Source organism: Triturus cristatus, chromosome 12 (genome assembly GCF_964204655.1).
Source record: "Triturus cristatus chromosome 12, aTriCri1.1, whole genome shotgun sequence".
Classification (NCBI taxonomy): Eukaryota; Metazoa; Chordata; class Amphibia; order Caudata; family Salamandridae; genus Triturus; species Triturus cristatus.
Window position 1 is genome coordinate 547,748,540 of NC_140595.1, and position 15,367 is coordinate 547,763,906.

The 15,367-nt window shown below is 44.9% G+C and overlaps 1 protein-coding gene across 1 annotated transcript in view; it reads right to left on the reverse strand.

Annotated features, from left to right (window-relative positions):
- MMP2 (matrix metallopeptidase 2) overlaps positions 1 to 15,367 on the reverse strand; it is a 181,736-nt gene that overhangs the window by 26,847 nt on the left and 139,522 nt on the right. Inside the window, exon 9 of the mRNA XM_085636921.1 lies at positions 131 to 263. Coding sequence (XP_085493047.1) covers positions 131 to 263 — 133 coding nt within the window. The remainder of the gene's footprint in view (positions 1 to 130; positions 264 to 15,367) is intronic.

A 15,367-nucleotide genomic window follows, 5' to 3' on the forward strand; every position in this document is an offset into this window, starting at 1 on the left:
TCTTGTGTGTTGGTGCTTTTCTAAGAGTGTTTTCTTTTTTAGAGTGCTTGCATGATTTTTATGAATTTGAGTCTGAGAATATGAAAGCCACCATTGTTCAAGAAAGCCGTTCCATAAGCTGTATACATACCTGTCTTTGAAGAAAAATATCTCTCCCCTAATTTGTGCCACTCCATCTAATATAAAATCTTTTTTGCACAGCTCTGGTGTCACTGGTCCTAAGGTTGGTCTTGGACCTGGCCCGGGTTTATCAGTTGTTCCACCTGAAAATTGCAAGAAATGTCGGATTAATATAACTTGATTACTTGGCCTTATTTTGATGTACTATTAAACATTAAAGAAATCAAGGTGGCATCTAGCTCACTTCCCCCCACTGCTGACTGCTCCCATATAGCACCCACTGTGTATATGTAGATGCAAGTCACAGTATCTACTACAAAAATACTGGCTACACAATAGACTGAAAGATACTGACTTGCACAATAGAGAGACAATGTGACTTTCAACACAAGTGTAGCACTAGCATTTGAAATGTTAATTGATTGGTTCAGTCATGATCTGCTTTACTATCCTATCCGAAATGTAAGCTTTCTTGGGAAAACCAGGATAATGACAACGAGAAAATAAACCAGGTTAGTTGCATTCCATTTCTATGAAACTAAATTGCCCTTTTCCCATCTAAACTGGATTCGGGAAAATCATGGCCATGCAATTTAAACATTCCCAAAAACATATATCTAAGGCAATGGCATTTGTCATATGTATATATATATTCAAGGTGCACTGCTGTGGTGTTCAGAATAGTAATAATGAAAATCTATGTACAATATCTTTGTAGCATGGTATTTTTGTGGTCAATATTTAGACATACAGCCCATGAAATGATCATGATCTGCTCATGCTTCTAATTCATAATCTTTTTAGGGTAAATCAATAGATTGTGTAATAAGAAAACTAGGCCAATAGATACATGGTAGGCAGAGCATCCACGGGTGTCTTCATAGTCTGAAAAACTATATTTTAGATCATAAGGTACATCATCTAACTATCCTGCAAGATGCTACATTAAAATGATTTTACTGTATAACCTTTATGACTAGTCTTTTGACTGGATTGCTAGACTTCTTATGGTAAAAATAACTTTAGTTCTGTAGAGTACTGTAGACGCCCTAATACATTCTGTGAGTGACAGCCATTCTCCCAGGGGAGGAGATCTCACAAGCTCATGACATGGAGAATTAGTTCATCAGTCTTGGGGGTTCTCTGAACTTTACTTGGGGCAGTTATCCCGGGTGTACATCCACATTACACCAACATAAACTAAAACTGACACAGATAAAGAAAACAGGGGGATACCCCTTCAGCAGCAAAGTGTGGAAGCTCCTACTGGGGTACAACCCTTGTCAAGAAGACACTAAAGATATTACTAAGGAGCACTGATTTGGAGTACGAGCGGCTTCTAAGGTTGGGGCCTAAGAAAACGCAGACTTAAACCCAAGCACACAGTGGAACAGAGGGCAAAGCACAACACTGACAAGCTGGAACACCTGTACAGAACAACTGCACACATTTCCTCTTACAACATAACACTGAATATGTGGCCACCTATTATCTAGTCACTCCTTCAGTGATCAACTCTACAAGCTTGTTACTCATTCTATTTTGTTTATAATGGAAGTCACAATAAGCTACACTCATTTACCAGAATATCACATTCTAACATTCCCGTTTTGCTCAGAAGCTTGTATTCTTCAATCTGCTAAGTAAGTAGTTATGCTCTAAACCTCAAAAGATGCCGAAACATCACAGGAGTTTTGATAGTCAGTGAGGTATTACCACTAGCATGTTTGTGTTTTGAACTTCAGTTCAGCCCATAAGAAAGCAAGAGCGAGTAGCTCAGGAAGGTGACAGCAACATGAGAAGCGGGGTGAAGCACACGACGGAGAGAGCAATGCAGATCTCAGGGTGTGGAAGAAGTACGCAAGAGAGAAACAGAGCGGGTGGGGTAGTCAGTCTGGGGAGGACACACAGGGGGGAGAAGAACACTGGGACAGAGACGGAAAACACACATACTCTTATGGAGGGCTAAATCAAAAAGACAAAAGTAGTTTCCTAAATGTCAGCAGTGGAAAGACACAAGTCAGGGAAGTCAAGAGAATGGTTGACATTAAGCGCCAGGGATGGAAACAAAATATAAGGATAAGAAAAGTTAATGATTAAGAAGCAAGCAACCCAGAGTGACAATAAAGCCAACCAATAGTAAGCAATGGATGAGCTAAAAACCCACTGTAAGTTCTTTGTAAGCCCACAGTTGGTTTTTTCAATCAGACAACTTGTGCTGTATGGTAGGCAAGACCTGAAAAGTAATAACTTTAGGAATGACTCAGGATTCTCACTAAGCATTAATAAAGTAAAGTGATGTGTGTAAGCATACGTAGAAAAGGTACAGTTACAAACTTCCTGACAGTATTAAATTTTTTTCAATATGCTGCCCATATAAAGTAATATATGCTAAAGCTCTTTGATACAGAATTAAAATGGGCAGAAACTTGGATGTTGTCAAAGCAGTGGTGTCAGGAATCCTTGCTGAGGTTGCTAACAAAGGTGGACCCAGGGTTAAAGAATGTACTTGGTATATGAGTAGATCCATTATTGCAACATACTTTTAAGTAGGTAAAAAATGTGTGGGCTTTATCTATTCAGAAACCGCTAATTATAAAAAAAATAGGGCCTAATGTATCAAAGAGTTTTACCCATTCTATGTCTAAGGAGAAACATGTTGCCCTAATGTGATGGGAAACAAGAAATGTAGAATAGTAGCTTGGAGAAACATAAATTTCAACTATTGGTAGCTTCTGATGGAAGAAAGCTTTAGGCTCTTCTGTATCCGAGCGACCAACCCTAAAGCCTGGATTATGAGTCAATCAATCAATCAGCATTTGTATATTGCGGCACTGTCACCCCTGGAGGTATCTGCACGATGGGGTGTAAGGTCTCTGTCGGAAAAAACAGCTATTGAGGAAACGGTGGGGAGAGGGAAGAAATTAGTAGATAAAGGCAAAACAGAGGGCAGAAAAACGAGCGAGCAGAAAAGGCAACACAGAGGGCAGAAAAACAAGCAGAAATGGAAATACAGAGGGAAGAAAACTAGCAGAAAAGGCAAAACAGAGCGCAGAAAATGAGCAGAAAAGGACAAACAGGACGGAAAAAGGCAAAACAGAGGGCAGCAAAACGAGCATAAAAGGCAAAACAGAGCATGAGAGGGCAAAACTGAGGGTAGAATAATGAGCAGAAAACGCAAAACCAAGGGTAGAAAAATGAGCAGAAAAGGCAAAACAGAGGACATAAAAATGAGCAGAAAAGGCAAATAGTGCAAGAAACGAGCATTAGAGGCACAAACAGAGAGCAGTATGTAGACAGGCAGCAGAGGGTAGCAGACTGCGGGCAAGCTGGACATGAGAACTTGCACTAGGGCCAGGAGTTTACAGTTTTCCAACCGCTGCACAAACCCCTGCTTGAGCATTAGTTGGAATTCTAAATTGTGTGGAGTTTACTGCCGTTGGTAATTACCGAGTGCCATAAAGTCATCAACCTTTCATCAGGTCAAGCCTGTTGATTTTAACAGGTGAAACGAGTAGGGTATTCACTGTGAGATGTGGATTTTGTTGCACTAAGCCCCAAAATCTGAATGTTATTTTCCAAAAACTCAGAATAGGAGTGATTTATTGCATCCAAGAAATGTAAAACCTCAGGGAGTCAGATTTATCAGGTAACCTTCTGACCCCACTCCTCTAGGGTACTCGTAATTAGGACCCAAGAAGGCGCAAACTATTGTTTAACCTACCAACATCCAAGAAAGAATTAGAGTGGATTTGTGAAGCAGATATCCAATCGGAAGATGGATAAAAGACACTGTAAATCAGATAGGGCAAGGCAAAACTGCTCTATGACAAACTTTGCATAAAAGAATGTGGTGTTCTACATCTAGGTAGGAATCCCTCTAGGAATGAGTGAACCAGACAATGTAGTTCCCATTGGCTCTATTGTGTAATCACTAAGTGTGTGGGACAATATGATTAGTAGTACATGAACCAGATAGAAACACAGCTAAGAGAAACACGAAAAAAAAGGAATAAAGTGTGAGCCTGAAAGGAAAAGTTCACAAGTAAGACCTGTGTCCAGGAGATTCCTCCTCTGACTCAGCTAACAACAATACAGGTCAGACGTAAACTGATTCGCAATATCCAAAGTAAAAGCAGAGCAAGCGATAACGTTTTCTTAACTCATTACTAGTAGAGGTGCAATTTTGAAATAGTAACTTGGAGAGGGAGAAAAAGGGAAGGAGAAGAAGTAATAGGAAGTACGTAGTGAGCTTGGTAAGCATGACGATTTTTGAGCTGGAGTGTAGTGGAGCCAGAGTAAGGCACAATCAAAGAGGAACAACTAAGTTCTTGGAAAAGCATTCTAGATCAAATCCATTTGCTGTGACTCTGCCAAGAGTGACAAAATGTGCAAAACTAATCTTAGGCCAAAAGATTTTCAGAAAATAATTATGAAATGGGGAAATATCAGAGAAAGGAACAGAAGTAATAAATGGAGCAGAGTGATTCATAAGTAAAAGGGCATGTATCAACACTCAAGAACTTGGAATTGGTTATTGCCACACAAGGACATCATTGTTGTGTGCTTTTGAGTGGAATTAGTTTACAAGACCCCATGCACTGACAATTACTGAGTTTGGAGACGATGAATTTAAATATGTGGATTGTGACTAGTCATCTGATGATCTCACACCCTAAGGGAAAGCATTGTCTGTCAATGAGTCCCCAAGAAATTAGCAAAACATGTTTATTTTTGGGGGGAAAACCCAAACAAACATATGAACAAATCCAGTGCAAAACAATTGAAATACATCATTCACATCTCATATGTTAATATATGATTACATAAAAACATTAAAAACAGAGATCCACAAATTCCCATGCATAAAGACAACAAATCCTTCATGCAAGTATTTAGCCTATATCTTAGGTGCCAAACAGAATGTAAATATTTAGACACATCAAAGACAACAGGTTCATAATTGGCTGTACTCTGGATCCTTTGAGAATGTTCGTGCTCTCTTATAGCCATATTACTACAAATAGGGATTCACCATTTCTTTCTGATTTGTTCTTAGACTGTAAAAAAGAAAATTAAATGGGCAACAGTTTCAGGATGTACCTTCCAAGGAGGACAAGCTCCAAAGCTGGTAGTAATTGTTTGCTATTTGCTATGAAAACATTTGCAAAATAAAATTCCAAAACAAAATTTTATAAAGGGTTTTGCCTCATTTGGCTCTATAATCATCCAAAACCTGTTAGAATACCTTTACGTGTTTGAAATCTAGGACTTTTCAGTCAGAGTGCCCATGTTGTCGTTTGCCAACAGTCTTTCCTGTAAACAATGGCAGTATATGCATTTAACAGTATGGAAGTTTCCTTAGAGATAGACTCTGGATTATTCCAGACCTCATGGAGGTCTAGCTTGTAAAACGACATCTTGAGTACACCCATTGTCCATCAGTCTCAATTTCGAGAAGGCTTCTGATAGAGATTCACTATATGACTCGACCATAACCTCACCTAATACAGCAGGGGTTTCAAATTTGCTATATCAGCAATGCTCTTTAGTCCGAGATCCAAATGCAGTGGGATCAATGGGGCACATTGTGGTAGATTGAGAAGTACTCTCATAAATGTATTTTCCACTGTAACAGGATTACTTAAATTACTGTTATCCCAAAGCTCAACCTCATACAGAGCTCCCTTTTTTGCATGATAGATTTCTAGCGCTTGCATTATCTGGTGAAAGGTGGACATTTTTAAGGATTGAAGAAGCTCTGTGATGAAGAATCCATTGCCTTTAGCAAACTTATGTTTCCATGACAACCAATTTGCCATACTCCAAGATAATCAAAATCCTTGACTCCCTTCAGCAGAGTATCACTCAATTTTATTTTACCCCTAAAGGACCTACGTGGATGGGATTTCACAAAGTTTGTTTTCCCTGGATTAATTTCTAATCCACGCTTTAAACAAAAGTCTGAAAATCTGCTAAGCAATTTAGTTATCTACGAATAAAAGCACAGGGATTTTCTGGTCCATCAATTATGGAGAATCAGTGTCACAGTCGTATAGCATTTCAATCAATCGAATTATATTCAAAGTAATGAGTATTGAGGTGGACATACAGCCCTTGTGGACCTCTCTCTTGATGTTAATCTGGACTTAATTCAGTCCGTCAGTTTGCCCTAGCTCTCCCACCTAACAGAAGCATAATTTTCTAAATACAAGCGTATTATTGGCTCTAGTAAATTTTCTGCCATTCTCTTTGACCTCAGTTCCTCCCATAGCTTGTCTTGTAGCACCAAGTCGAGAACCACCCTCAGGTCCTCAAATGCAACCTATAAATGATCTTGATTCAATTAAACATGCTTCCAGAGCACTAGAATATTAGAAAACCTGATCAATGGTACTAATGCTAAGTCAAAACTCCTCTTGTAGATGAGGGATATTTCAGTTGCTTCAGCAATTTCTCGGTAATTGTGCATCAAAATAGTAGCCTTACTCATACGTAATTACAGGCGTTGGAAGGCAAACGGTCTCCATGTGCAGTTGACCGTGGAAAGGGCAGTCAATGCTGGTTCGTCACTTATGTGTGAATGCGGATGCCTCCCAATTCAATGTGACTGGCTACTATTTTGACGTGCAATTACCGAGAAATTGCTGTTGGGCCATAGAAATTCCATGGACCTCAATTTAATAGGAATCTGCACCCTGCAAGTCTCTGGCGGGTTTATGACTAAGCCCTCTAATTTGGTTGCCCTATCCTGTCCTGAGGAAGACCCGCAAGGCCGAGGCTTGAACTACCCTCATGGCCACAAGACGGGTCGAAACGTCGACGCCCCTATATAATTGGCCTGGACCACACATGCTTCCCCAAACGTGCCACGCAAGAATGTACTTCTGTGTAAATTAAAATTGTAATTTATTGGATCTCTACCATATACGTGACCAGGCCCGATAGGACGGTGAATAATAACTGGTCCAGCTGTTTAGAAATACCAATGTTTACCTCCCTTATGTCACTACTTTGAAGCCTTTTCACATCTCTTTACACCTGAGCACCTTCCCTTACGCACGTTCCATCTGGAGCAACCTTCTACAACTAATGACAAACGATTATTTTTAAAAATGTACCTGAATTGTATACCATTGGCATAAGAAATTAAATGCATGGTTAAGTACATTTTGGGTATTGCACTTCTATTGTTAATGTTTTTTGGTCTGAATAAGGTATTTAATACTATGAGCAGGTGCATTGCACCTGAGAATGCTCATGAAAATTGCCATTGAAAAACCCAAACAGGGAATTGACTTAAGTTTTCATAAAGAAGGTCTAGGACCATTGTTTTTTGTATTTTATCAATCCTGAAGGCAGGGTGCTGGGTTTTATGTGAGAGGGTGCCCATGCATGAGTAGAGTCCCTCTGCAGCCTTCGGAACCTTTATTCCGGGGTTGTTTGTGATGCAGCCTAACCATATACTCTTAAGTGCATTATAACCACGCGGTAAATGCTAACTTTGGAATGGCTGCATGGAAACAGTAGCTGGTGTGGGAGGTATGATTCCACCCTGCTAGAGGGAGAACCATGACTTCACCGGTACACCTGGAACCAGCTTCACAGACCATGGCATCACAAAATGGAGGCTACCAGCCACAGACACGAGTCTGCCCTCCTGCTGCTGGAGGAAACTCCGGCAGGGGAGGCCTGGACAATAGGTTTCCTGTCACAGGAAGGTGAGACCACCTCCCAGACAGGCTTTAGTGTATTGGGGCTGGGTGGGTGCACTCCTAGAGTGCTTTGATGTCTGCACTGGGGGCACATTTGGTGTCCCTCTGCATAGTCCAGCTCAAACCGGTTGCAAGGGCTACCAGCCCCTGCTCTGGTGTGAAACTGGACAAAGGATATGGGTGTAGCCACCCCTCTGTCCTGACCCTCCCATAGGTGGGTCCCCAGAGTTTGTCCCACCCCTTCCTTGGGTATGAAGTAGGAACACCTGACTACAGGACTTTGGATTTACCTGAACAAAACTCTGAAACAGAATCCCAGAACTTCTGCTATCCACATGACATTGGATGACCGAAGAATCTCTCTTGGAGTAAAGGAGTTACTCCCTTACAAGGCAGGCACCAAAGACGCATCTGTCTGGTTTGCAACTACGCAGCTCCTGAAGGACTCGGAAGACTTTGCAACACAGAAGATGGGTTTCCAGGCTTCCCTGAGGCCGATCCGTGCTCTCAGCAATCCTGAGATCCAAAGCCCTCGTGGGGACCGTTCAACCCGAACCCCTGGACACCGTGCACATTTGCAGCAGCATATGCTTCTTGGCGATCCCTGAGGCTGTGCTTCGGGCTACTTGTAGTCCAGACCCCGATTAGCGATTCCACCAAAGATTACTGGCCTACACTCCTCGAGTGACACTTGGCCTGGTATTTAGTGATTCCTCTCGAGGTCCCTTCACGATCCCTTGTCCGTCGACTTGTGGGTCCCTGAGAATGGTACTTTGATTTTCAATGGGCTTACCTGGTTGCTGCAGACGTGCCCTGGCTCTCCATTGCTTGGGGAGTACACAGGACCTTGCTGGTCCACACCGAAGGCTTTTTACTCTCACCGCATGAGGTGGCGTTGCCAAGGCTTGTTGGTCTCCAATCCGGACACCAACTCCCCAGCACTCAACACCCTTCATGGGACAGCTCACCTGCAGACTGTGGTCATCGTCGACGCCTCCTGGTCTCCGTGGCAGTGGAGTCAAGCTTCACTTCATCGCACCTGAAACACCCGACATCGGTGGGCATTCGTCTATCGTACCCCTGGTCACTGGCAAGTGACCCAGACTCTGTCCCCTCAACTTTCTGGTTCTTTCTATCTTTGATCCATGCTTGGATCACACCGAACACTTTTCCTTTCCACTGCAGAAGCACTTTGCATCAACTCTCCATTGAAGACAGCGAAGATTCCCGACACCATTTGACACCTATGCACCCGGCTTCCCTGGGTTCGGTAACACGAGTACTCCGGTGCTCACATGGGTGCTGGCCTTAGAACCTTCTAAGTCTGAAAAGGTTTGCTACAAGTCCTCTCCTAAGTGTCCTTAATCTCTAAACCTAATCATCAATAAGGGTTGTTTGGACTGGTGCAAGGTGCCCACTATAACTAGTGGACAGCATATACCAGGCCAACTTCTCACATTGGTGTGCAGCGGTTGGGATTCAAGCTTGCTATTGTTTTACCAGATAATCTCATTGAGTGACTAACTGAAAACCACTATAGGTACATAGGTACATAAAAATCAAGTTTAGAATACAGTAAGTTCTACTGAACTTAGAGTTGTGTGTTAAGGGCTTACCACACCCTTTCTACAACTCAAGAGTTTCGTAGTTCCCTTCTCGGTTAGGAAGGTGCAACACCTCACTACACTAGTAGGTCTTCAAGAGCAGAAGCCAGTGGCTTCTTGCTGACTAAGTATGACCACCTCTATTGTCAGGAATTGAGAAATGTGTATGCATCTAGAAAATTGAAGACAGGGAAGAACCCTAGGACTCAACGCCTCATAGAGGCTTTGCTTATAGATGACCTCAGAAAGATCCCAGGGTCTGATGAGGCAGGCAAGTTGGGTGGGGCAGCAGAAGATGACAGGACCGGAAGTGAAAACATCCAGGACCTGGACTCTGAAGCTGACCAGGAGGATCAAGAGGATTCTAACCTGGACAATCTAATCCTTCCTGAAGGTGAAGGTGAAGGAGAAGGCATTAATGGGCCTCACTTTACCCCACCAGGAAGGGTTAACAGTGTACCAAGAAGGTCTAGATCTCCTTCTCAGGAATCTACTCATTCTGTTACATCTGTAGGGACCTCTGTTTCTAATAGGACCACTACAGCTCATAAAAGGGAGTCCTCTTATGACAGGAAGTACAGACTGCTTGACTTTGACAGAGCAAAGCTCAGAATCAAGAGAGAGCACCTGGCCTTAGATAGGGTCCCTGGAGCTCCAGAGAGCTTCACAAAAGTTGGGGCTAGAGCCCCATGGTGGCAGCAAGAGTGTCCCTAGAGGTAGAGATCATACTCATGACCATAGGAACCTGAACAAGATTGTCCCTCCCTACCAGAGTGGGGATAACTTCCACAAATGGATAACTGCACTTGAGAGGGCCTGAAAAGTACAGAGGGTACCTCAGGAGCAGTGGGCAGCAATCTTGTGGCTCTCCTTTGCCTGACAAAGGCAGAGACAAGCTCCTCACTGTTAGAGAAGAGGATGCTGATGATTACAAAGTCTTGAAGAGTGCACTGATTGATGGGTTTGGCCTAACCACTGAACAATACAGGATAAAGTTCAGAGATACCAAAAAGTCACAGACTCAAGACTGGGTTGACTTTGTAGATTATGCTACTAAGGCTCTGGAAGGCTGGTTACTTGGCAGTAAAGTGTTTGATTTGAAAGGATTGTACAATTAGATTATGAGGGAGCAGATCCTTAATAATTGTCAAAATCAGCTGTTGCATCAGTACCTGTGGACTCTGATCTGACCGCTCTCCAAGAATTGGGCCAGAAGGCAGACAAATGGGTCAGAACCAGGGTGAGGCAGAAGGTTCAGAATCAAGGTGGTGACTCCAAGAAGCAGGATTCTAAGAACTCTGATAAGGGTGGGGAAAAGGGTAAAGACCAGAAGTCTTCTCAAGGGCCCCAAAAATCTGCATCTGGTGGGGAGTCCCAATCTAACAAAGGAAAAGGCCAAAAGAAACCATGGTGTAAAATCTGTAAACAGAAAACCCATTGGACAAGTGATTGTACCAAGTCCAAGGACTCGACTCCAGCCACCATTGCCCCTAAGGCAACTGTTCCCCCTAGTTCAGCTCCAAGTGGTGGTACTCCGAATAAGGGTGTAGTAGGGTTAACCCTGGGATCTGAGATGTACTCTGGCCTAGTCAGAGTTCCTACTCGGGCTGTACTGATCTGTGATGGAGGCATGGATATGGCCTCCTTATTTGTCAGTCCCAGTAATCTGGGCAAATACAAACAGCAGCCTCTGATAAATGGAAAAGAGGCCTTGGCATTCAGGGACACAGGAGCAAGTGTCACAATGGTGACACAAGATCTTGTGGCTCCTGAGTAAATCATACTTGGTGAGATGTACCAAGTGACCAATGCTAGCAATGTCAGGACAGACCATTCCTTGGCAGTTGTTAATTTCACCTGGGGAGGGGTAACTGGCCCTAAGAAGGTTGTGTTAAGTGCAGACCTCCCTGTTGAATGCTTGCTTGACAATGATTTAGAAACTTCAGCTTGGGCTGAAATGGAGCTCTGGACTCATTCAGAAATGTTGGGAATCCCTGCAGATGTGTTTGCTATGACCAGGTCACAGGCAAACATGTCCAACACTGGGCAGGCCCTGGATCCTGAAAGAATGGACCAGGTGCCTGCCAAGAAAAGGAGCAGTAGGGGTAAGGCAGTGTCTTCCCCCCCCCCCCCCCCGACTCAGAAAGCAGATCAGTCTCTTGAGGGAGATGATCTCAGTCCTGAAGAAGGAACTGTCCCAGATGAGTTTGAACCTGACCAGGTTGAGTTCTTGGGGACAGGGAGCCCTTTCAGGGCAGATCTGACCCAGGAGCAGCTGAGCTGCCCTTCTCTTGAACCCCTCAAAAAGCAAGCTACTGATGAGGCTTCTGGGAATGCTAGTGGAACCCGTAGGATCTATTGGGATGATGGACTCCTGTACTCAGAGTGTAGAGAGCCCAAGCCTGGAGCCACCAGGAGTTTGGTTATACCTCCGAAGTTCAGGGGCTTCCTATTAACACTAGCCCATGATATTCCCTTAGTAGGACACCTAGGCCAAAACAAGACTTGGGACAGAATTGTCCCTCACATTCATTGGCCTCACATGTCTGAGGACACCAAGGAGTTTTGTCGTTCCTGTGTCATCTGTCAAGCCATTGGTAAGGCAGGTTGTACGACAAAGGCCCCCCTGATGTGGGGGTTCCCTTTGAGAGGGTTGGGATTGATATAGTTGGTCCCATGGATCCTCAAACAGCATCTGGGCACAGATTTATACTGGTGGTGGTGGACCATGCCACTAGGTATCCAGAGGCTATTCCCCTTAGGAACACCACAGCACCTGTGGTGGCAAGGGCCCTACTTGGAATCTTTTCTGAGAGTGGGTTTCCCTAAGGAGGTAGTATCAGACAGAAGTACAAACTTCATGTCTAGTTACTTGACTGCTATGTGGAAGGAGTGTGGCGTGAACTATAAATTCACCACCCCTTATCGCCTACAATGCAATGGGTTAGTTGAAAGGTTCAACAAAACCCTGGAGGGCATGATCCCCAGAAAAGCTTAGGCGCAGATGGGACACTTTGCAGCAACTCTCCATTGAAGACAGCGAAGATTCCCGACACCATTTGACACCTATGCACCCGGCTTCCCTGGGTTAGGTAACACAAGTACTCCGGTGCTCACTTGGGTGCTGGCCTTAGAACCTTTTAAGTCTGAGAGGGTTTGCTCCAAGTCCTCTCCTAAGTGTCCTTAATCTCTAAAATTCCAACCGCGACTTTCCCATAGGATTGTACGGAGCTCGCGGCTGTGTTCTCACACTGCTTGCGTCCCCCGTGGGTCCCCTGTGTCACTACCTTGGGTGGTTCCTTGGGGTCCCAGCGATTCTACGTGCTCTAGGCACTGTGTCTAGTCAAGTCGTGGTTCTTATACCACTTTCTTAATAAATGGTTTGGTCTCCCCCTGGGGCTCATTGTATATTGTGCTATTTACTGTTGTTTTAGAACTGTATTATTGTGTGCCTTGCTCTCTAATGTCATAAAGAGGTTAGTAGAGAGTGTTTAGTAATAAATACATATATTCTATATATATACCTTGTGTGGTTCTCCTTTCATTTAGTCATTCAAGAGGTTATAATCTGGTAAACCAAGTTGCTTTACATTCCTTCGAGACTTAGCCTGAAGGCTGCTCTCCATAGCTACCACTAGGATAGCTTTCAATAAAGGTTGTCTTAAACCTAATCATCAATAAGGGTTGTTTGGACTGGTGCAAGGTGCCCACTATAACTAGTGGACAGCATATACCAGGCCAACTTCTCACAACCTGTGGTGGCACTTTGGGCACAGCCTGAAAGGGGTGTGCTCCATGTCCTTTTCTTATTCTACTACCACACCACACGGTCTTGAAATTTGGTCTTTTCACTTTCGGTGTTTTCCTGTAGTTTTCAGTGTTCTTTTTGTGTTTTTCCTTCCTTTATTGGTGATCGTAGATCCTCTTCCCTCAACTGTGGTTTACAATATACGACCTACATGTGCACAATCTCTTCTTCTTCGACTCCGGAGCTCTCACTTAGGCTCCCAGACTGAACAGCGGAAAAAAGAATCTGAAGATGGCAACTTGCATCAACGGATTTCAGGGGAATATGTCTGATGACTTTCCAGGAGGAGTTTAAGCCCAAATGGTAGACGACGTCGGTGAAAAAAAAGAGAAGAGAGACTACAATGAGGCTATTTTGGACCGACAGAAACATGCACAGCCTGTGAAAAGATTCACTCTGCAAAACATAATTAACACAATTATTTAAAGAAGTACACAGAGGATATTTGGTATTTGGGAGGAACTCAATTTGGGCTGATACAACAAAGCTGGTACTACGAAGTGGAAACTGGAACCTAGCAGATACACAAACTCCAAATAACCATAAAAGTGTCAAAACAGGAATTCAAATGGAATTTTATACTGACTAAGGTCCTAATTACAAGGCTGAAACACGTGGTGGTATTCCTTGACTCCCAGATTAGCAGTCCACCCACTGTATTATGAATACAGCGGTGGTACTGCCAAAGGTCCGCAGCAACCACAGGGAATCATGGATCCTGTGGCAGTGAAGCAGCGGTCAGAGGCCCTAATATGCTGGTATAGCCGCTATGTCACCGCCAAGCATATTAAGAGTTTCCTCACCACATTGTTCATGGTGGTAAGGCCCCCATGAAAACTGGGGTGCTGAGTAAGCAAAGGGGGCCCTACAGGGCCTCATGCTGCCTTAGGGCCAAAGGGTGCCTGCAGGGGGGGGGCACATGTGTCCCCCTGTGTACAGTCACTCCCTTTCCTGCACGGCATGGACTTTGCAGTCCATGCCTTGCAGGAATGGGATTTGGCGTTCCCATTGCAGTACCCTTTTATTAGGCACTATCGTGGGAATGCCAAAGAACCACCCACCAGACCACGAGATCAAGTTTGGCGGTCCTGGGGGCATGGCCAACTGCTGTCGGGAATGGCCGTGCGGTAGCCGAGCTCCGCTGCGCCACTCCCGAAAACTCCGTCAAAACACATTCGCCCTGGCCAGATCTTCTCCCTGATGGGGCTAATGCAGCTAGCAATTACTACTCGAGCAGCAGATGAAGTTTGAGCGGGCTCTTGAGAGGCTGCCGGTGTCGACCATTTCGCCCGCTGAGACTGCGCCGGAGGCTGGAGACGCTCGGTGGTGGTCGGCCTTCATGCAACGCCATGGCTGCAGCCTAGATGCGACTGGACCCGAAAGTGAGAATTGGTGGCATTGAGACTTTGGGAGGTGGTGAGCGGAGAGGGCCTCTAGCTGAGTCAACCACCCTGTGAGATTGCGTTGGGTGGTGAGTGGATCTACGGCACAGCTCAATGCCGACCCCCTTCAATAACACCGCAGCCTGCATTGCGACGGGGGCTCCCGCGCCGAGGCGCGCCTCACCGGGACCATTTGTCCAGCTGAGATCCCTCCCCTGCCTGGCCCGCTGGTGTAACGAGCGGTCCTGGGGGTGGCTAGGGCGACTGATTATCTCTCTACGGACACATGTTCCTCCGATGCAGTGAGTGGTGTCGAGTGGAGGGTGAGTGAGACGCCGCAGGGCACTGAGACATCGAGGGAGCAGCGGAGTTCAGATCGCGGCCTAGACTGATTTACCAGTTTATGGGTGTGTTGACCCATGGGTTCCGGTGGTGCTCAAGACCCTTTTCAACCTCCGGAGGGGACTTGTAGATGGCCACAACTGACCTACACAGGGAGGTACCGGGTGGGCACTCCGGAGTGTGTTCAGCCCCGCCCGGGCCTCAATGTAGACCCGTGAGGCCGCTTACTGATACATCTTGAAGTGCTGCCCTGCCTGATATCTGAGCCGGGGGCCATACCACACAGAGGCTCCCCAGATCTGTGAAGAGACTAATCCATCTGGTTCTGGGTGTACAGCTCCACATAAAAACCCTCGACATGACAGAGTGGTAGGTGTCTCGGGCCTCAGGGCCCTG